This window comes from Suillus clintonianus (assembly GCF_016758775.1).
Source record: "Suillus clintonianus strain FC179 chromosome Unknown DEU56scaffold_154, whole genome shotgun sequence".
NCBI lineage: Eukaryota > Fungi > Basidiomycota > Agaricomycetes > Boletales > Suillaceae > Suillus > Suillus clintonianus.
In genome coordinates, this window is record NW_024539378.1 from 41,157 (window position 1) to 62,140 (window position 20,984).

General features: G+C 45.2%; 7 protein-coding genes across 7 annotated transcripts; 3 read left to right on the forward strand and 4 right to left on the reverse strand.

Annotated features, from left to right (window-relative positions):
- Positions 1-154: 154 nt before the first annotated feature.
- DEU56DRAFT_919096 (uncharacterized protein) lies at positions 155-472 on the reverse strand (the record flags this gene model as incomplete). Its single annotated transcript, XM_041358223.1, has 1 exon — positions 155-472. One exon carries the CDS (start codon positions 470-472, stop codon positions 155-157), a length of 318 nt encoding a protein of 105 aa, XP_041201939.1.
- A 1,785-nt stretch (positions 473-2,257) lies between these two features.
- Positions 2,258-5,476, forward strand: DEU56DRAFT_874124 (uncharacterized protein; the record flags this gene model as incomplete). The annotated part of the gene is made up of 10 exons (XM_041355922.1): positions 2,258-2,399; positions 2,421-2,716; positions 2,776-2,994; positions 3,068-3,250; positions 3,304-3,500; positions 3,557-3,761; positions 3,819-3,983; positions 4,410-4,607; positions 4,666-4,983; positions 5,039-5,476. 10 exons carry the CDS (start codon positions 2,258-2,260, stop codon positions 5,474-5,476), a joined length of 2,361 nt encoding a protein of 786 aa, XP_041201940.1.
- A 1,518-nt stretch (positions 5,477-6,994) lies between these two features.
- On the forward strand, positions 6,995-7,566 carry DEU56DRAFT_702671 (U5-snRNA binding site 2 of PrP8-domain-containing protein; the record flags this gene model as incomplete). The annotated part of the gene is made up of 2 exons (XM_041347335.1): positions 6,995-7,361; positions 7,421-7,566. Coding segments are annotated over 2 exons (513 nt in total), but the record flags the coding sequence as incomplete, so codon positions are not given.
- A 2,203-nt stretch (positions 7,567-9,769) lies between these two features.
- On the forward strand, positions 9,770-10,512 carry DEU56DRAFT_708842 (uncharacterized protein; the record flags this gene model as incomplete). Its single annotated transcript, XM_041347464.1, has 3 exons — positions 9,770-10,000; positions 10,053-10,181; positions 10,237-10,512. Coding segments are annotated over 3 exons (636 nt in total), but the record flags the coding sequence as incomplete, so codon positions are not given.
- Positions 10,513-12,458: 1,946 nt separating this feature from the next.
- Positions 12,459-12,650, reverse strand: DEU56DRAFT_748143 (uncharacterized protein; the record flags this gene model as incomplete). Its single annotated transcript, XM_041349329.1, has 1 exon — positions 12,459-12,650. The coding sequence occupies one exon, from the start codon at positions 12,648-12,650 to the stop codon at positions 12,459-12,461; it is 192 nt and encodes a 63-aa protein (XP_041201943.1).
- Positions 12,651-13,174: 524 nt separating this feature from the next.
- Positions 13,175-16,454, reverse strand: DEU56DRAFT_931560 (uncharacterized protein; the record flags this gene model as incomplete). Its single annotated transcript, XM_041358716.1, has 8 exons — positions 13,175-13,517; positions 13,601-13,685; positions 14,230-14,299; positions 14,346-14,709; positions 14,747-15,125; positions 15,182-15,776; positions 15,839-16,267; positions 16,377-16,454. 8 exons carry the CDS (start codon positions 16,452-16,454, stop codon positions 13,175-13,177), a joined length of 2,343 nt encoding a protein of 780 aa, XP_041201944.1.
- Positions 16,455-18,476: 2,022 nt separating this feature from the next.
- Positions 18,477-19,409, reverse strand: DEU56DRAFT_761424 (uncharacterized protein; the record flags this gene model as incomplete). Its single annotated transcript, XM_041350534.1, has 4 exons — positions 18,477-18,699; positions 18,731-18,849; positions 18,888-19,005; positions 19,258-19,409. 4 exons carry the CDS (start codon positions 19,407-19,409, stop codon positions 18,477-18,479), a joined length of 612 nt encoding a protein of 203 aa, XP_041201945.1.
- Between the last annotated feature and the right edge of the window lie 1,575 nt (positions 19,410-20,984).

Genomic DNA, 20,984 nt, shown 5'->3' on the forward strand with positions numbered 1-20,984 from the left:
CTTAATGTCCATTCTAACAAGGTGATGATGAGCAAATATTCGTCGCATATCAATTGCAATTCCCAGAAGTTGATATAAAAACTAATGTACACTATGTTGCGAAAGGAAAAGAGACATAACACCCCGCCCCCGCCCCCATCCTTCTAAGGGTGGTTCACGCTTCTGAATCGGCTGCTGCTACTTTACCTTCTTCTTCTGCAACACCTGTTGGGGAGGTGGTGAGTCCTGGTGTGAGTGCAGCTGCTATTGTGAGCGCGAACAACATGAATGCGGGCTCGAGTGCAAGTGCAAATGCAAATGGAATCACAAGCATTGGTGGTGGTGGAATTGGAGGTACAGGTGTCAATTCGAGTTCGGGTGCAGGCACGAGCATGACTGCGACTGTGACTGCAATGGGAGTAGGTACAGGCAGGGGGGATGTCGTTGAAATCATCGGTAAGTCCGTTCGGGTGGGGTTTCGGGAGGGGGACATTTTTCTAACCTCGACTTTTGCATCTACAGAGGGTGGGTCCTCCGGAGTGGGCAAACACGTGAGTGCTAGTCTCAGCCTGGCCCGGCTTGGCTCGAAAGCTGCGGCTTTGGCCTGGATTCAGACGACTCATGATGGATCGGCGGGGGGTGGGCCACATTTGAAACGTGGACGCTGATGTCTCAGCTTCGACTCGCGCTGCAGACGAGAAGGACGCGTAAACTTGACTGAGGTCCTTGTAGAAATGGAAATAATCGAGGCGAGGATTTGGAGGGACCATGCATTTGGTCCCTGATGACCCGGGGAAGGACATTCTGGTAAAATGAATGTCATAGAGCATGATTGGATAATGCACTGATCAGATTTGAACGTACCGTATGGATGAATACTGAGCAAGTTGTGCTGGTCTGAAACTTACTGTCATGCTGACTGGGGCCTTGTGCGTGGCATGCAACATGGACCACAGTTTCTGTCCAGAGGTACAGTTGAGTGCGCAAGTTAAAATGAACAAAGAGGCAAGAGTATTGATGCCAAAGGAAAACTCACCGTCTACCAAGATAAACTCTTCGTCCGGTCATGGAAAGTTTGATTGATCATGTTCCATGAACCGTTTCGTGGTTGCTGTAGGTATTACCTATAAGATAAACACTTCGGTTCATGGAAAGTTTGATTAATCATGTTCCATGAACCGTTTCGTGGTTGCTGTAGGTTGAGAATCAGATAATGGTACGACCTTCTGGCATCCTGGACTTACTGACGGCTGGCAGATGTTCAACATCAAATGTGCACGATGTGCCCTGCCTCCAGATGCATCATCTTTTTCAAAAGTAAGTTCGTCGTCATCGATAGTACAGAGGGTAGCCCTTAAACTTAGGTTAGAGCCGTGGCTCAGGCTAGTGCTAGGGCAGACACGAAGACTGCGCTGACTCCCATCTAGGACGCATGAATGAATGATAAGAAATTTAAATGGTACTTAATAATAAATTATAATGACCAACTTACTGGTCCAGGACCTGTAATATACTTGACTCGGATATTTCAGGTGAGAGCGACACGAAGATATCATGGGGAATGGTAGTGAAAAATTGGGCAAGATCATGCCAAGGTATTGAATGAAGTTCAAACGTTCAAAATATCGTTGAGCTGGCTGCGGTGCGTTGTCAATGAATGAAGTTCAAATTTCGTTCAAGTTCAACTCATTGCAATTGATTAGTAATACCATTAACATCTCATTGTGGGAACTCGGATAGGCTTCATATTACGATCGAAGGTATGTAATATTATGTAATCGATCACCTCGCTCATTGATTGATCGATCATCATTCGTCCGCTACTCCTCGTATCCCACTAACACACACCCATGCCTAAGTCAAAGCAGCGGGCGTCTGAGCTCGTGACATGCAATCAATGCGGAGCAAACGTTCACGCGCGTGGTTTAGGATCCCATTCTAAGTCTTGTTCCAAGCAGGAACGGGAACGGCTTGAAGACGAGGAGTTTGCTGACATAGTTCAGAGAGCTGAAAAGAAAGGTGAGTGCTCAATCAGTTGTTCAACGTGCTCGATAGAGAGTCTAATTTTTTTTACAGAACTTCGAAAGCAGCACCGCAAGATTCGCGATAATTTACGACATTTTGAAGATGCACAGTTGTCTGCTGGAGGTGCCGGTGAGCGCTTATATTTTAATGATGGTACTATGCTTTTCTCTGATCGCAATATAGTGAGCGCTACCACGATCTGGGCAGCAGACATTGGTATGTTCCCTTTACTTTAATTTACAATACACTAACAATGTCAGATATGCAAGGGTCACCACCTCGACAATACCCCCCAGTGGACCACGACACAATTCCTGACTTCAACGATGCTGACGATGGTCACAACGAGCCCGAATATGTTCACAACGAGCCCGAACTTGTTGACAATGAGCCCCGTGAGCTCGATGATATTCGAGTCGAACACCATCCCCACAGCCAACTCCCCTCTACTATACACCGCTTCGCTGAATTCTCCCGCAGCCGCCCAACAGAAGAGCACACGCCTCGTAACAACTCCCCATGGGAGCCTTTCCGCACGCGGCTCGATTTTGAAGTAGCGGAGATCGCACTCGAAGCCGCGATGACGAAGGACCAAACAAATCGCCTTCTCGATCTTTTTCATCGGTCTGCTAGCGGCAATGATTCATTCACGCTGCACAATCATGACGAAGTTCGCTCTCTCTGGGACCTCGCTTCGCAACGTTATACCAGAGTAAGTATTCACTCGTATGCTACAACTAACATTATAATAAATTGATCATTAGTATAAAGTTCCAGCATGATACACTATCTGTTCCCTTCAAAAAGGAGGTGTACGAATTCGATATGCACTACCGCCCACTCTTCGAGTGGGCGCTTGACTTATTGCGAGACCAATGTCTCACGCCTCACTTTGTCTTCGATGCGCAACGTCTCTCGAAGTTCAACGGAGAACAGTTTGTACGTTTCATTGATGAGCCGTGGACCGTGGATGCATTTTGGAATGCGCAAGTATGTTTCAACATTTTTATTTGTTGCCTGTCCTCATAAATTAATGCTACATAACCGAACTGTTGTATTGTAGTCACAGCTTCCCCCTGATGCCAAACCATTGGCGTTTATTCTCTACGCAGACAAGAGCAAACTGTCGTCATTTGGGAGCCAAAAAGGCTACCCGATTATCGCCCGCATTGCCAACTTGCCGGTTCATATTCGTAATGGTAATACTGCGTTAGGAGGTGGTCGTGTCATGGGGTGGCTGCCGCTTGTTCGTGTATCAAGCTTGCTCATTTAGTAGTGTTGTTAATTGTATTAATTCAGGTTGTCGAGGATCAGAAGCACACGAAAAAGAAGAAGTACGTGGACTTTAAAAATGCTGTCTGGCACACGTCTTTCTACCAGCTTCTGGCCTCGGTCGAGAAGCACTCGAAAACGGGCTATTGGTTTGAGTGTGCGGACGGAATCCAATGTTTTCTCTGGCCTTTGATCTTAATTTTGAGTGCTGATTATGAGGAACAGTGAGTCACAGTATCACAATAGTTTGCTACTCTACTGTGAGGCTCATGAATCACAGATGTATCATGGCATTGATCCGTGGACTTAAGGGGAAGTTCCCATGTCCAGTTTGTTTAGTTCCGCAGGACGAGCAATCCGTTCTCCATACCCACGAGTTGCGCACATGCCACCAATCCAAAGATGTCCTTCGTCTCGCAAGATCAATGCCCTCCGAGAAGGATAAGGAGGATCATTTGAAGGCTTTCTCGCTCCGAGATGTTGATGTAAGCTGTTTCCGCCATGATAACTACTGCTCGCTGATGTACTAATTCAATTGTAAGAATGTCTTCTCGAAAATTCCTCACACTGATGTTCATTGTGTGCTATCGGTGGACCGCTTGCATACAAACGAGGAAGGATTATGGGGTGACCACCTGTGGAAGGAAGTTAAGTTTTGGATTTCGGACCTTGGGCGGGAAGCAGCTGTCAAACTCGATAAAAAGTATGTATTGACACTACAATACATGCTACTGCTGATTCACTGCCTTAGCTTCGATGCCCTTCCATGATGGCCTAATGTGACACATTTTTCGTCTGTCATTGCAGTGGATTTCACTGATGGTACAGTTCTCAGGCATCTGTCAAAGGTTCGTTTGCACATTCTCGATGATTTTAGGTACTAACACGAACTTAGATGATTATATTCGCGGCACAGGATATCCTCACTTCATCCCACTGCAAACTCGGACACTTACTCCTTCGCTGTGTTCGCTACTACGTCGAGCTCGATATATACTTCATTGGAAGTCCATACAGAAGACACTATTGCAGCTGGAAAGTTGGTGTTGCAAAAGTTCTCAGACATAATGGGTGTAAGTCATTGTTTTTGTTCAAATGTCCCTACTAACAATGATTGCCCGACATCTCACCAGGAATACATTACCCAATTGCAACCCGAAACCTTTAAAAATTGGAACTTTCCCAAGAAGCACTTGATCTCGCACATATTCAATGATATTTTGGCTAAAGGCGTGACACGCAACTATAATACAAAGCCAAACGAAAAAATGCACAGTGCTTTGCGAAAAATCTACCTTCAGCGCACTAATTTTAAGAATGTTGCTTCTCAGGTTCACCACTTATAACTATCGCATGAATTTGGGCTAATTAATTGTTTTATTGTTACAGATCCTGCACTACGACGAATGGCTTCTGACCTCGACAACTATGCGCACCGAACTCGAAGAACTCGACGAGTACAATCAACGAGACGCTTGTGACCCCGAGACCAATGAAGAACTCGACGAAAGTACTACTCATGCGCATTCAAGTTTAGGATCGAAGCAAGGCAATCACTCTTTTTCGGATATCACACGTATGTACGGAACTGATAGAGCCTTCACCGACTTTCGGATGAAGCTGAACGGCTTCCTGAACGGCTTTCTACCACATAATCATATTCCGTTACCAAACGAAAGACGCATTCACCTGCGCGCAGAGGACATGGTATGTTAATCTACTTCACACCCAATTGATTCCATCACTTACACATTTCTATCAGATAATGGAGTTTCGGTTCTTGCGGGTTAACTACGAATCGATAGTTGACTGGCGCGTGCACCGAGACTTACTTCGGTGTAATCCGAAGTTCTATGGATCACCTAGGTATGACTGCGTCATGGTTAAAACTGCGGACAAGCCGTTTTTTGCTCGCCTCGTATACGTGTTCACCTGCTTGATTGGTGGCACCGATTTCCCCCTTGCCCTTATTCATCCTTATGATGTCAATATTGCCGATACTCGTCGAAGGCGAGATGACAACATTGGACTATGGCGTGTGCGAGCCAAACCTCGCTCATCCTCCGAGATAATTTCTGTCCGGTCAATCATTCGGGGAGCTGCTCTCGCCAACGATCCTGAAACGGCTGGGGATTATTTTGTCATCCACACTGTGGACACTGACATATTCCTTAGAGTTAAGGCTCTCCAGGTGCAATGATTCTGAGGCAAGCCATTCTCAATATACCTGGTGTCCTATTTCCCATCTCATCCTCTTCTACATACTAAAGATTGCCTTCCTGCATCCTATAACTCCTTCGCATGCTCTGTTCACCTCTCTCCGTTGTACCAAACATTCCGGCGCTAGCCTCACAATCACCTCTTATGTTCAATCCGGAGCCCACCTGGTCAGGTATTAGCATCCCCACCCATCCAGCCTCTTCCGTTGGCATCCGTCCTTCCGGACACCTATCGGATACGATACCGACAACGGACTCCCTTGGTTCCTGCCTATCCATGTCCATCCATCCCCATTGGTGCATCATTTGTCTTCTTTTATCACCCTAATCAACCAGCAGTCCGTATTACCTGTACTTCCCATACATGAGGCCGCTTACCGTCCTTTACATATTACCGCGCTACGGACTCGCCGATGCTACCGCCGCTTAGCGGATTCTGAGTTCTTACGGATTCTGATAAATAGTTGCGTCGTATTCTACCAATATCACTTCCCTTTTGCTCCCTTGGATTGGTATCTAAGTCTAAGTGATCAAGAAAGTCCCCTTAGTCTTCCGCGTCGCAACGGACATCTTCCCGCACCTCGGACCACTTCCGGTAGCTCGTTACCTCGAGACCTTGAAACCTTGACACCTCGAGACCTTGACACCTTGAAACCTTGATCATCGTACCGCTAGATATCCGTCCTACACGAACCATCCTCCGTCCGGACACTCCCTTCCTTAGACCGGACTTCACCCGTGTGTCCGCCGCACAGATCTTAAGCCCGCCGGATTGATTCCTTCGCATTTATTGCGAAGACTTCCTTCAGTAGCAATCCCCTTGGGACGAGCTATTATACTCGCACTCATACGGATCGGTAGTCTACTCTAACAGGCTACACGGAATCACTTTCGCTCACTGTATCATTCGCCCAAGAATGTCTATATTCGCACTGACAATCCCAACCTACCCGCCTTCTATTTTGGCCCACTCACGCACATGTTCGCAGTCTTCTCATCCCACCCGCCAGTCGGTGCTCGGACTTGATGGATTGCTTTACAGGTGCACTCCCGCCTTGCATAATTCTCAGCATAGCCCCCACCGGCAAACACATTCCACGTTCTCCACATCTGCCATCTACTTGCACATAAAACCTCGAGGCACTTGAAGCTTCCTTACCATCACCATCTCAGTCCCATATCCGCAGTTCTCCCCTTCATCACACCACAATGGTCTTGCAAATTGCTAAACATGTTTGCCGCATCGACTCTGGAAACACTCCTCCCCCTGCGCGCCTCTCTGCAAAGCCATTCAAAGTTCCCACCGGTATCCAGGGTGCCTCTCGCCTCCACCGAGCTCTCATTACAGGTGGAGCACACCACCACAGGCATGCAATTGAGCATGTCAAGAAGCTCAAGTCGCAAACTCTGTTCAAGTACCCGATTACCCCAGTGCGGGTGAGCTTCTCCACTCGTTCTTGTGATGTTGAGATGGGGGACTCATCAACAGTGTCTACAAGACAAAGGAGAGAACTGTGCAGGCATTCCTCCGTGTCTCCGATGATGGTGTCCAGCAATTCAACAACCGTATCCATCAGGTCCTCATGAGCTCTGGCTCCACCACTTTCTCAAAGATCGTTAACAAGTGGAACACTGCACTGATCGGTTTGATGACGTACTTCCACGAGGCTGTCATCCACACAAACGAACTCTTGGACAAGATTCAAACTCGTGTCAAGATCGGCTTGAACAGTAAGATGCCATCCCATTTCCGTCCTGTCGTCTTCTACATGCCAAAGGAGCTTGGTGGCCTTGGAATGCTTTCGATGGTTCATGTTCTCATCCCGCAGATTGACTTGCGATGGTCCAAGCAAACTGATGTCGGAGGTTTGTCCATTCTCTTATTTGATGACCATTCTCTCGCTCACATTATTTCATTTGAACAGTTACTTATTTCCGCGCTGGTATGACCCACGAGGAGAACCAATTGATTCTGAACTTGTACAGATATCTTCAGCCATGGGAGGCAGAGTTCTTGGATTCAGCTCGTGTCTGGATCGACATTCAGCTTCGTTGGATGAGCACTGTCGAGAACACAACCGTCAGTGTGATTATCTTGAGGATAAATGTGCTCAGGCTTATCATTCCGGACAACGTTCGCAGGACCATTCTCCTTATATGATTAACAAACCGACGCTGCCGACACGCGCCCGTGGTCAGGGACCGACACCCGGTTTGCTCTCGCTTGTCTCGGCCGCTGGACAGTCTCATCCTCATCTCCCCCCACTGTTACTCGCATTCTGTCCGGTCGAGAGTGCACCCAATACTGCTGTCACGGATGATGGTGCTGGCAGCTGGAGCACTTATACACCACCTGTATAGTACCACCAGGTATGGATGATTGTACTACCCGTATAGTACCTGGACCGGCATCATCGCCCGGTATTCCAAAACACGAATCCGTGCCAGTACCTCCTGCCCCTCCACGTAGGTCTTAGACTACCCGTATCTCTCCACCTTCCGAATGCTTATGCGCATCCCAGGATACCCCCTACATCCCTGTTTCTGACTGCTGGCGCTTGATGCAACCTTCGGTTACCGAGTAACGCCACCACGAAATGCAGCGCCACCCGATTCTTCTCCCCACACACTGTCATCACTAAAACATCTCCCTCCTGTCCAGCACACGTCGAAAATGGAGAATGATTCATTCTACAGCGGGGTATCATCATAAACTGGGATGACATGGAGAAGATCTGGCATCACACTTTCTACGACGAGCTTCGTGTAGCCCCGCAGGAGCACCCCGTCTTGCTCACCAAGGCTCCTCTGAACCCTAAAGCTAATCGACATGAAAATGCACCATTTATGTTGCCATCCAGGCTGTCTTGTCATTGTATGCTTCTGGTCGTACCACCGGTATCGTCATGGACTCTGGTGATGGTTTCACCCACACTGTGCCTATCTATGAAGGTTTCACCCTTCCACACGCCATCCTCCATCTCAATCTTGCTGGTCGTGATCTTACCGACTATCTGTACACTCGGGCATGGATCTGGTATTAACTAGTTCCCCGGTAGGAAGAATCTGTTCCAGCAGGCCATGGCCAAGATCACGAAGGCCAAGATCATCAAACGTTCACCATTTCACAGACGTAAGTGATCATATTTTGTCATTAAATTACGAGACTTGATCCGTCCGCATGTTGATGTGTAGATTTCCAATGTGTACTATCACACATGGACTGCATCGTGCTGCAAGATGTTGTATGTCTTCACTGCGTTTAAATTACTGTGCCATTGAACTTACTTTTTTTGGTCACAGCCTCATGACCTCAACAACTCTGAATGAGCTAATAAGTACTGGGTGTCACACCATGTGTAGGGTAATATTGAGGTCACTCCGAGTCGCTTCTGCCTCAGTTACTAATGACATTGTTCAGATGGAAAGGCCGCTTTGTAATGATACCTGACCACACGACCGCATAAAAGAGCATCGACTGTGAGACGGCTTTGACTTGACACCCTGTGACCCACCATCTCAGATTCCTTCCTGTCGCATTATCAATGCCTGACTCTGACTCAAATTCAGCATCCTTGAGTTCTTTGGACGAAGGCTCGGACTCGGCGGATGAAGGTGTCCAACGGCCTGTGGCTCCGCCAAGCAGTGGTGCTCCTATCAAGCACTACCAAGCGGTACGTTCTCGCTTCTGTTCGTATTATAAATTTTAAATTCTAACGCACTCGATCTACTAGTACATTAAATATCTCCAGCTTCAGCATGGGCAGCTCGAGCGGCGGAATGCATCTCTGAATGAGAGCAACAATGTTCTTGTTGCGCAACAGCCGAAATGTTCTCACAAACGCCCTCACGCATTGTTGTCTAAGGTATCATCAGTGTCGCAATCGGCATCTACAACACCATCCGCATCAGAATCCACAGTAACCTCTGTCGCAGCTTCGGATTCATCGAAGACCAGTGATGTCGACAAGTTGATTTTAGGCTTGGCGAAGAAGTATGCAATAACTACCGAGATGTTTCCCCCGACAAAGTCATTTTTCAAATGGACTGTCCTGATCCTCCAGTCGATTTCTCGGACCCAAATTGTTACGCAAAGAAGTCTGTGGAAAAGGATGCGCTTGTTGCAGAACTCTATGCATCCATCGACCACGTGTTGCACGCTCGGATGCGAACAAACATGTTCTTCAACCAGGTGTGTAAATTTTCCTACCTCAAGTCATTGTAATGAATGTAACTAAAGCTTCAATTAGTTTGGGAGTGGAATGCAGCAAGCTCGCTCGTCATTTCTAAATGGCCTTTGTACCGTCGCAGGTGGTATATTCAACATGCCCAACAAGTACTTCGTTTCAAAATACGATCGTACTTCCCTCCCTCAGGTCACGGACTTGATCGGATGGGAAGCGGGCAAGGGGAAAGTGTACGATATCTTCAAGGCACCAATACTTTACCCCGACCACGTCGTGAATGAGAAGAAATGTTTCAAAAACTGGATAGTCATTGCAAAGGTAAGGTCTACTCATCAACAACAGACATTGGCGCTCATATTTGGTTTTGAAGGTCATCAAGGTCGCGATATGCGGAAAGATGTCATTGTATCCCAAAGCACGTGGCGGACCACCTCCCTACACCAAGATATGGCAGCTTACGAACTGCACTCCTGGCCTGATTGCGTTTGGTGTCACATCAGTAAGTTTTCATTGCTCTAAATATAAACTGAGCTGATACTCATCACGTCCTGTAGACCATATTCATCCTATCACCAGACCAGGAATTTTCGGGTGATGGAGTCGGTGCTATTTCCTCAATTGCTTATCACTCCATCTTTCAGACGGTCAAGAAATTCTTTGTTGTTAAGTGGACCCACCAGTGCATCAAATCCGTTGTTGAGCAGATCAACGGATATGTATTTGATGGTGTTGTTAAGACACAGCCATCCGACGACACTCCGTGCACTGTGGAGCACGTCACTGAATCACTTGATCGCGTAATGGCTGCGCTGGATGCTAGTGATTCAGACTTGGACAACGAGTCATTGGAATATGTTGACTTGCAAGTGCCGGCTAACAAAGATCTACACTATTCCACTCTAGCTGCAACCACCGCAACCTCGGGACCCACAATTGTGGAAGCCATGCCCACCGACAATGTTCTTCAAGTCAAAGTCGCAGCCCCCATTGACAGGCCTATCATTCAAGATGACCCTATCCCACAGCCTTCTACTTTGACTTCGTGTCTTGCGACTCCCATAGCACCACATGCAGAGACTTTGGTAGATGCCCAGGATCATGTTGAAGGGAGCGAGGATGTATTACTAATTAGTACCAAATCTCTGACAAAGGCACCCAGGGGCAGGAAGAAAAAGTCGGCCAACGTCGATTCCACAGCTATGCGCCGCGCCTCACGTCACCCTGCGGTATGATATCTCTTACCTTATATTAGTTACCCATGCTTGTTTCAGTCTGGTGTCCTTCGAATCTAGAAGCTTATGTGTGATCTAGGCCCACAAAACAAAGCCAGTCGACAAGCCGTCGATACTGGAATTGTCTTGTGGGCGTGCGAGGACCTGTTGACTCTGAATCGTGCGTAGATGGTCCAGGGGGTAAGAAATTTAAACACAAGGGCACGTCGACACTTAGAACTACCAAGACACTTAAATAGGGACGTGGTGGGAGGGTAACTATATCGATTCAGAGTGTATTAATACGCAACGTGGTCAGAGGGTGAGAAACGCGACACAACGCACAACGCACGTCACAATCAACGCGTTCACTTTCAAATGCCAATACAATCTTGTTGTAGTATTATTAGAAGCATCAGAATCGCCATCAGAACGTCATTAAACTCCGCCTTAGGCCCATCATAATCAAGTCGAAAAGATTTTGATGCACAAATTGCATCACGACAACGTTGAAATTCTGCTTAAGGCAATTTAATGAGCTCGTGATCATGTCAAAATTATTTTGAGGCACATCGTAACACGTGATCATTATGATGTAGGTAAAAGATCTCCGACAATGAGGAGGTGACTAAAACAGGATGTATTTTGTGAATTTCTACTTTTGGAGGCCAAAATTGTGGAATAAAACACACCAAAACATCTGACACATGTGGAAAACACATTTGTAACTGAAAACCTAGCTGAGTTTCAAAATCCCAACAATGTGGCTGTGAAAGCCAAAACACCCAGTAAAATAGAGACCTGATATGTGCCATGCAATAGGTCAAAAGAGCAAACTAGCAGTTGCCAATGAAAATATGTCTATGGTAAAAATGGTAGTTGCCAAAATACTAGGTCTAATCTTACAGCCAGGGGTGCGGTTTGCTAATCATGCTTGCTATCTACATTACATGTTTCCTTGACTTTTTCTATGTATTCTTGTATTTAATGATCACTTTTGATAATAATATTCTTTGCTCATTCAATCACATGTCCTTGAATAAAATGTCATGGATACATATTTGGGTCATCATCAATCTCTTTCCTGATCTACATCGAAATGCCCATAATGTAGAGTAGCTGTGCTTTTATACATAGATAAACCTAGTAAGAAAATTGAACAACCTCTGGACAGCCATGACAGAACAGCAGACAATCTGTGAAGCAAGTATAAAACCACTATACAACCACTTGTAACTGGTGCACTGAAATGAGCAAGTACATGAGCAAGTACCACCAGTACTTCCCAGGATGGTGTGGGTACAACAATCCTGCTGAGGGGCAGGAAAATGATGGGTCTTGCTGGCCTAGGCTAGTTTGACTTCTCTGCTCCAGGCTCAGTGCTCACAGAGAGAAAGAGATCAAGAATAAATACTGGGCACTCAGACAGACTCAGACTCAGACTGGTACTGGTGAAAGATTGACTGGATTATGTAAGCAATAAGAGAGCCAACATAAAGTAAGTAAAGTATCAATTGTGAGGCCAGAGTCTGGAGGTTTCCTACAGTGGATGAGAATTTTGATGCCTAGTTGGGGCGCACAAAAATTCCCCCCTCCCAGTCCCCAACTGCAAAAACAAATGTGTAGATCATTTTGTCATTGTTCCAATCAAGATGCATGATCCCTGATCCAGCTTCTTTGGCTGCCACAGCAAAAAATGGGCCACCTATACAACAACTGGGGCGCAACTTGAGGTCACATTTAAGGAGCTTGAGCATCTGCTCATTGACTCTAAAATGAAAAATATCAGTACTAGGTAATCACTATGTAGTACTAGGGGACACACTTTAAAATACAATCCCATTGAATAGAGGCATGTTAAATAAAAGCAATTCCGATCTTGGGCGTAATGTAGGTTTTAATGAAGTAGAGAAGATCGTCCATGGCTCCAACAGCTTCACCAGATTGATCTTGGGATTCCAAAGTCAAGTGAGATTTTTTGGCAGTTTCAGGCTTCATGCTATGCTTGGCACCAGGGGCTATAAAGCGGTCTCATCAGGCTAAAAGACCACCTTATTGGTCATCCATCAAAAAATGTTTGAGTCAAAGGATCAGGTAAAGGGGAATCTCGGGGGCAACAGAGTCACAGGAAGATGGTCCAGAGGGAGGAGCAATCAACCTAGCTGGGTTTCAAAATCCCAACAATGTGGCTGTGAAAGTCAAAACACCTAGCAAAATAGGGACCTAGCAAGTGCCATACAATAGGGCAAAAGAGCAAACTAGTAGTTGCCAGTGAAAATGCCTACAGTAAAAATGGTAGTTGCCAAAATGTTAGGTCTAATCCTACAGCCAGGGGTGGTTTCATGTCTATGATGTCTAACATGTACTGCAAATACTGCTCGAACTCAACCTTTTCTGTGGAAGTAAGATTGTCAAATGTAGAGGTAATTTCTTTGAACTTTTCATAGTGAGTTTTTCTGCTAAAGGGATCAAGTTCTAAGAACCTCTTCCCCTGTTCACACAAAGCACAGCTGGTAGCTGCACCAGCTACTGTGACAGCATGCTTGATAGTCTTGAGTGAAGACGGGCCAAGATATGACGTGAATCCCCAGTACCAAATAAACCAGATGACATTGACCATCTGACTATGAACAAAAATCATACTGCCGCATGATGCATGATGCATCTGATGGATGGACCAGTTCAACAAGAAAAGTGTTTTGACAACATTTTGAAGTCCCAAACCGAAGCATCCTTGCGATATCGGCGAGGCACAGTTACTTTGACTTCTGCCCCCAAGGTCACAGATCTAACTTCAATTTGAGAAAAAAATTCATTGCTGAGGTAAATGTAAGAGTTGTATGTACTAGCAATTAATAGGGGTGTTCAACACCTGTCAACAGGGCAACGGCAGTCACGTGCGCTCACAGTATAACCGAATTCTGCAGACCCTCTCATATGTGCTGACACTGTGACAGGTCCTAAATGAGCAGGCCCCCTGCAGGTACCATAGGCAATGGCCCAGCTACAGGTATCATGGGCATTTGTCCAGCATGAGGAGCATGCGCTGTACCTGCAACAGGTCCCATATGCACTGGTCCGGGATACGGATATGGATAATAAGGGAACATGAGAAAGAGGCCCTCGGGCTGAGGCTGGGGCGCTCCGTGCCATGAGCTCGACCATCGCAGAAGAGTCAGATTAGAAAAACGAAGCCGTGCAAGTCACCAACATTATCCCTCATCAGCAGTTTTAGTAGAACCAGAATAAGACATAGACGAGAGGCGACACGCAGATTGCAGATCACCATCATACTGAATTGATGGGTAGCTTGATAGGGCAAGGGGCTGCATCCACATGTGTGGATGTGGATTGGGTCGACAGCAGTCCAGCTGATGTCTGACTCGGAGTCTACAATCTGGGTATACTGGACATCAATATTGTGGTATATAAAAGACAGATTATAAATCTACCATCTCCTTTGCTTCAAGAATGGTTTGTTTCAGAGCATCATGGAGGCTCTTGATATCTGCTAACTGCACTGGGGTGGCTACGTCCTCAGAAGTAGCTGAAACATCAGTACTATCTGATCCACAGCGTGTTTTGTTTTGCGTCTTCAACAACTCTTTCAGGTCAGCTTGGACATGTTCCACCAACTGGGACCTTATTCTCTCGTCCTTGTTACCACCAAACCCACTGGGAGTGCTCCAGTGCGGATAAATTTTGGCGTGCAACCCCTTCGTAAAGAACTTTTGATCCACTGGAACGTCGAGAGTGTTATAGGTGTGGAATAGGGTGCGGCAGGGGTAACAGGATAGTTTCAAAACTCCAATATAGCTGAAAGGAGGGAAAGCCAGGGTTTGCTGAGTGATACTTGAGGAGCAATGCTTCACAATGCACTGCTGAAGTGAAGGTGTATTCAAGTTGTTCTCCATCAAAAGACGATGCGTTTGAAGCAGCATTTCCTTGGATGGATTTCCAGATTGTGGAGGCAACTTGGTCCACAATATCATCAGCAATCTCTAGCCTAGCAAGGGCCTGTCGAATGATGAAGTGGGAGATTGGAAATCTAAATTGTTTCTGCTCGGTGTCTACAACTTGAACTTTGAGGGTGTTCTTGGAGTCTAGAATGACTGCCATACGGTGGGAATAGGTGACATTCTTCAGCAAAGCATCAATGTGGTAGCTAAGTGAAAAGACTTTGGAGAGATATCTCCAGAGTGGAAATTTTGTGGCATTATCAATGCGCTTCACTACAGATATGGTCCATATAAGCATTGGTCACAAGGAAGCACATCAAACCACTTACTTATTTCATGCTCCCATATTGTGAGTGTGGAAATAGCCCTTTCGTCTTTTAACATGGTCCGAAAATCAGAAGCAGAAGCATTGATTAATGTTGCCAGGTCGGTCAGGTGTGACGCAAAGTGACTTTTCACATCTGGATTTGTTATCTTTTGGAAGGTAGTGGCCCATGAGAATGTCGTATCGAGAACATCAGCTGCTGACTGGAATTTTGTGTAGTCTTCCTGCTCTGCTTTGGTCCATTGATCGCACTGAGTCTTCTTGTATTCTTCCATCGCTGGAACCACCTCATTTTTGAACTGATTGTACTTTTTGACAAGGTGTTTGATGAATTTGTCAACAGAAAATGCATAGATCAAGTTGATGAGGTTCTTTTCCAGACGTGGGGTCTCTTCACCCTTATCTGGCCGTGGGGTGTCTTCTTCATCAGACCCAGCTTTAAGGGGAGTGCACAGGGAGAACCGTATCTGCTGGAGCATGTGAAAGACCTTGTATAAATGATGGACGACCTCATCAGGAACACCATTTTTGCCCGCAATGTACAGCACACATCCAGCTGAATCTAGAGCAAGAGAGACCACTATGACTTCACCGCCAGGCTTTTGGATAGATAGTGATGCAATTGTGTGCCTGGTAAGCTCGCAGTGGCTGGAGAGTTCACAGTATCTGATGGGTTCACAATGTCTGGTGAGCTCGCAAAGTTGGTGTTTGTTGCGGGCACCGATGGTGCAATAGCCAGCAGGCTGGGGTCAATGCTACCAGGTTGTGAAGTGTACTCAGCATCATTAGCATCATCACTGAAAAACAACACTTGCGGAATGGGTGAAGGTGACCGTGAGGCCAGCTCCCTCCAGGAAAATTCTGAGTGAACGGGGGGAAGTGATTGTGAGGGCAGCTCGCTTGGGAAAAATACTGGAGTGACCGCCATAGGCATCGGCACGAAGTCAAGTTCAGAGGAAAATGTCAAACTCGGAGGAACCAATCCGGGTAGCATAGCAGGTGGCTGGGATATATCATCCTGATGGGGGAAAACATCAGCACCCAGAATATCATGAACGACATGACCGACTTGCCTGATTTGATAGTGATGCTGAAACAGGCGAGTAATCTATAGAATCCTAGGGGCAGGAACTATGCAAGTGCTGTGATGTCAAGTTGATTGCCGGGTGCTGGTGTCATGCATGGTATGCAGTCCATACCATGACATGTGTGCTATACAAAAGATAAGGAAGGTATAATGAACTGTACTCTACCATATCACCAAGTGATTCTATCATTTTTCATTGATTCATCAGTCTGTTTTCTGAAGCCTCGTTTCTCGTGTTTCATTTCTCGTATTATACACGGGGATTTCTATGTATTTCTATTTTGTTCTGTGACCTTCCATTTCTTTTGATTTTTCTTGGCTTATTCATCAGACTTTCTCACTAGCTGACTGATCATGTTTGTAATCAGGTCATGTGACTGGGAAATAAGGTGATTTGTAAGGATTCAGCCTGACTCATCGTGTTTTGTCACTGATTCGTCATGGTTTGTCACTGATTCGTCATGGTTTGTAAGACTTGCAACTGTATTTATAATCTTCTTAGTAAACAGGATGACTCAGCTCACCAAAAGGCTTGGTTTGTAAGCACAACCTTACCAATCCATGAGATGACTCATGCCTTTGATTTATCATGCTTTGTAAGATACATGTATTATTAGTAAAACAAGCTGACTCAGCACACCAAATGGCATGGTTTGTAAGCACATTCTTACCAACCCATGTGATGAATCATGCTTAGTAATCTGGCCTCCCAAAAGGTATAAAAGGAGCCCATTTTACACCCATGCAAATATAACTTCCCACTTTAAACCTAATTCACTAATCTGAGAGTGAGATTCAGGCAAGACATAGTCAAAGTGCAGGCAAACCAAGTGCCTTGAAGTAAGACTAAGACAAACTTACACTTTAAACCTATCCCACTAATCTGAGAGTGAGATCAAAGGCAAGACATAGTGAGAGTGCAAGTACTATCATTTCAACAAAGTAACTTCAGGTTAAAGAGTCCACAGGTAGGCTGTCCAGATAACTAAGTTACTCATCACTACTTTACTGAGCCAAGCTCTACGTACACTTAACGAAGACCTCTCTCTTTTATAGGAAGAGAGACACGAAACAGGAGAACACGACAAAGTTGAGACAAACTTTCATAGGTTGAAACACAACCTACTAGGGTGAAACATACCTATCATTTTTTCAGACACAACAAATCCACAGACACAGTTTATATAGTTTATTCAAACAAGGAGGTAACTTGTTTACTCTTTGACCACCCACGAACAACACATTATCAACCGAGAAGTAGAAAATCCGTTGACCGTGAACTTGAGGAGCTGGCAACTTCTAGTCTTATCTAAGTGTAGTTGTGATTGTCACTACATTTTACACTGATTTTACATAAGACCCTCAAGTAAGAAGACACCGGATGAACCTGTTCTGAAGTGGATGATGATGATGTCATTCTGCAAAATATGTAGTAGTAAGTAATATATTAGATATACTTGATGTACCTCGTCAAAATAAGCATTGTGCATGAACATCAGCCGATCTGTACCCAGTGTGAAGTGGTTTATTGTGGCTGTGTGATACTGCTCTGGCAGTATTGGGTTTTCTTGCTGGGGGAAAGTTGAAACATGTCGCAGGCACCCTCACAAGCAAACTCAATGATTTTCCTGTGTTTTGCAGATAGAGCATTCTGCACTTGTTCATGGTGCATATTGGTGATACAAGTCTGAAAAATTTACTCAGAGATAAAAGAACTTACTGTTGGGTCCAAATTCATTCAGTATTGAATCTTCAATGACCTTGTCAATTAGATGTTTCCTTTGCCATTTAGAATAGACCATTGCGTGTTTGGAAAAAATGATTTGCATAACCTTTACTTTAGTGGTCTTTACTGCCTCTGAAATGAACTCTTTCATCAAAGAAATGATTTTTTGAGTTGGCGGTGGTGAAATTTCAAGTTCTGTATTGCTCAGCCTTTTGTGCCCTCCAGTGACAACACCGGGTGTCTGCCCTTTGGTGGTGATGGCAGGAATTTGCAATGTGGAGTAGGGTATCACAGGCATGGCTACACGTCGGACTATGCATGTTGTTTGTTGTCCTTGCAGGGCCACTTGTCTGTACATGTATCAAATATGAATTGACAAAGTAATAGTAATTAGAAAAATGCATGTATATGTATAACCTCCAACACTGGAATTTCGCCTTGTCGGATCAACATTAAATCCAAGGCTGGTGGTATGTGACCATTGCCTCAATCTATGAGACTGACTCCTCCATCAGGGGCATCCTTCATCCATCGAGGCAAGGGCATGTGGAACTCTTGTTGATCTGGGAAATTATTGAATGATAGGTTTGGATCAAATAGGGTGTCCCAGAAGTGGTTGTAGAAGTTGTACTCAGGTTCATCATTATCTCCGTGTGATGGCTGCCCCTGTGCGGGTGCATGATTGTTGAGCGTTATCTGGAGGTCATATCTGTGCAACAAATTAGTGATTGGGGACTTACTTAAGTATGGCAGTCCAATGATTTGGAGTGTGCTGCTCGAACACCGTGCCTATCTTGGATGCAACGAAAGACTGCACGTAAAATAATAAGGCGTCTATCGCTTCCTGTGCCTCTGCTGACTGTTTGTGCATTTCCATAGTCAAGTGAGGCTTCTTACCAGCCACCTCCCAAATTCCGAAATGGTATCTGTCTGAGCTTGACCAGTTGGTGTCGCACTTAAGGTGCTGGCCAACATCACTGGCCCATATGTCATCCCAACGCCACTGCAAGCACCTCTGATAGTCCGTGGAGAGAAAATGTTCATAGTGAATTGGGAGGTGAGGAGGCATGCCAGCCGGAATGGTTTTGGCAGGAAGATGGTTGAGAGGTAATAGGATCTTGCCATACTCAGGCAGTGACATAAGCTGCTCCTGGTGCATTGAAGATGTGTTAATGTAGTGTAAGGAACATCCATTCTATAGCCTCATAAAGAGCTATTTCCATGGTTTTTGGCACCAGCCCACTAACCTAATGATTCCTCGGCATACCTGACGTCGTACACACATAACCCAATACCCTGCACCTTGGGACCCATACTTTCCTGTGCATTGGACCACCTGATATCCTTCGGAAACCTGTTATCCCTATGTCCAGTCCATCCTTGTACATCTCCACTGGTGAGTAGTTGCTTATTGCTCATGACTAACACAGTAGACAGTACTATTACATATGTTCCCATAGTCCACAGTGTCTCATGTCCACTTATATACAAAACATTGGACCTAATGACCCGCTACTATCTTCGCCTATAGGACTCCAGATTTCTACGTAGTCAGTTATATAGGTCCAAGGGACTCTCACAATTACCTTACCTTGCTGTAGAAGATAGTTCACTAATACAATTGGTCCACGAGACCTTGATATCTTGACACCTTGCCCAGTGCACCCGGTTACCCACTCATTACGACCCAAATGTAAATTATGTTAATGATACATACAAAAAGAGAGACCACACATACTTCACCAGACACAAGAACATGCCAGTGGTGTTATGAACAAACCCACAATCATCTTTGATTGTGGTGCAAAGAGGGGGGGTTCAGGTTCAATGGATGAAAAAGTTCTGTGAGCCATGACAACACTGCATGTTTGAGATTTGCGATGTCATCTCCTTGTGTACTGTATGCACCTTTTCACAGCTGAGAACATACAGTGAGTAAAGTAGGTAGAAATATGGACAGGAGAAATGTCTACCTCTTTCTAAATTGAATCTAATTATTCAACATCTGAAAAAAAATTCTTTAGCCAAGGAAGGTAATGAAGGAGTTTGTTAAAAGAACTGGATGTCTTGTCCTCGCTGGTCGAAGTTAGAATATGATAGCTACACTGTGAATGAGAACATACTCTCGGCTCATAACAAGCTCATCTCATCTTGAGAATCAAGTGATTACAGTCACTCTTTGTATCAATTGTTTTTGGCCACAAGGTCCTTAAGGCTGTCGAACAAAGAAACAAGCTAGAGAATGCCCCCTCTTTTGTGTACATTAGAGTTAGATTGTCTATGGGCATTACAACCAAACTAAATATGAGCTTATCATGCAAGTAAAAGGAGGTTGGAGACTCACAGCTTGCTCGCCCTAATATTTTTCAGCTTCTACTCCAGAGCCACAATATGTTGTTTGGCACAAGCAGCAGCAGTATCATCCTCGTGGTCACTGCCAGATTCTTGTTGTGATAACTGAGTCATTAGGATCAACTTAGGTGTAGGATGAGCAACTTACAGGCAGTACAGTGTTCAATGCTTATATCATATTTTGAGATAAAAGTAAACTGTACTTAGTATGAAGGTGAACGAACACTCACTTGAGATGCTGTGGAGCTCAAGGTGTTCCAGAACCTGCTCACTTGAGGTCTGGAGCCATTTGCTCAGCCCCACATAATGTGCTGTCACTCCATAAACATAAAAAAGAAGTATAGCATTAGTCAGTTAATGGACTCACATGTATGCCAAGAGTGACAAGCATAGCTGAGTTTATGAGGAATGGAATTCTGCTGCCAGTGATAGCAACTGCTTTTCTAGAAACAAATGTGTTCTAATTTAAATATGAGTGTGCAAAGTATACAGCGAAATGCCTGCCAAAAAATCAGTTGAACAAACTCTAGCAAAAGAATACTACAAGCACTTACATAGTGAGGTTCACTATATTCTTCAGTTGCATATGAACAACATTCCCAGCAGCAGCCAATTTGCCAGTTATTATGTAGATGTCAGTAA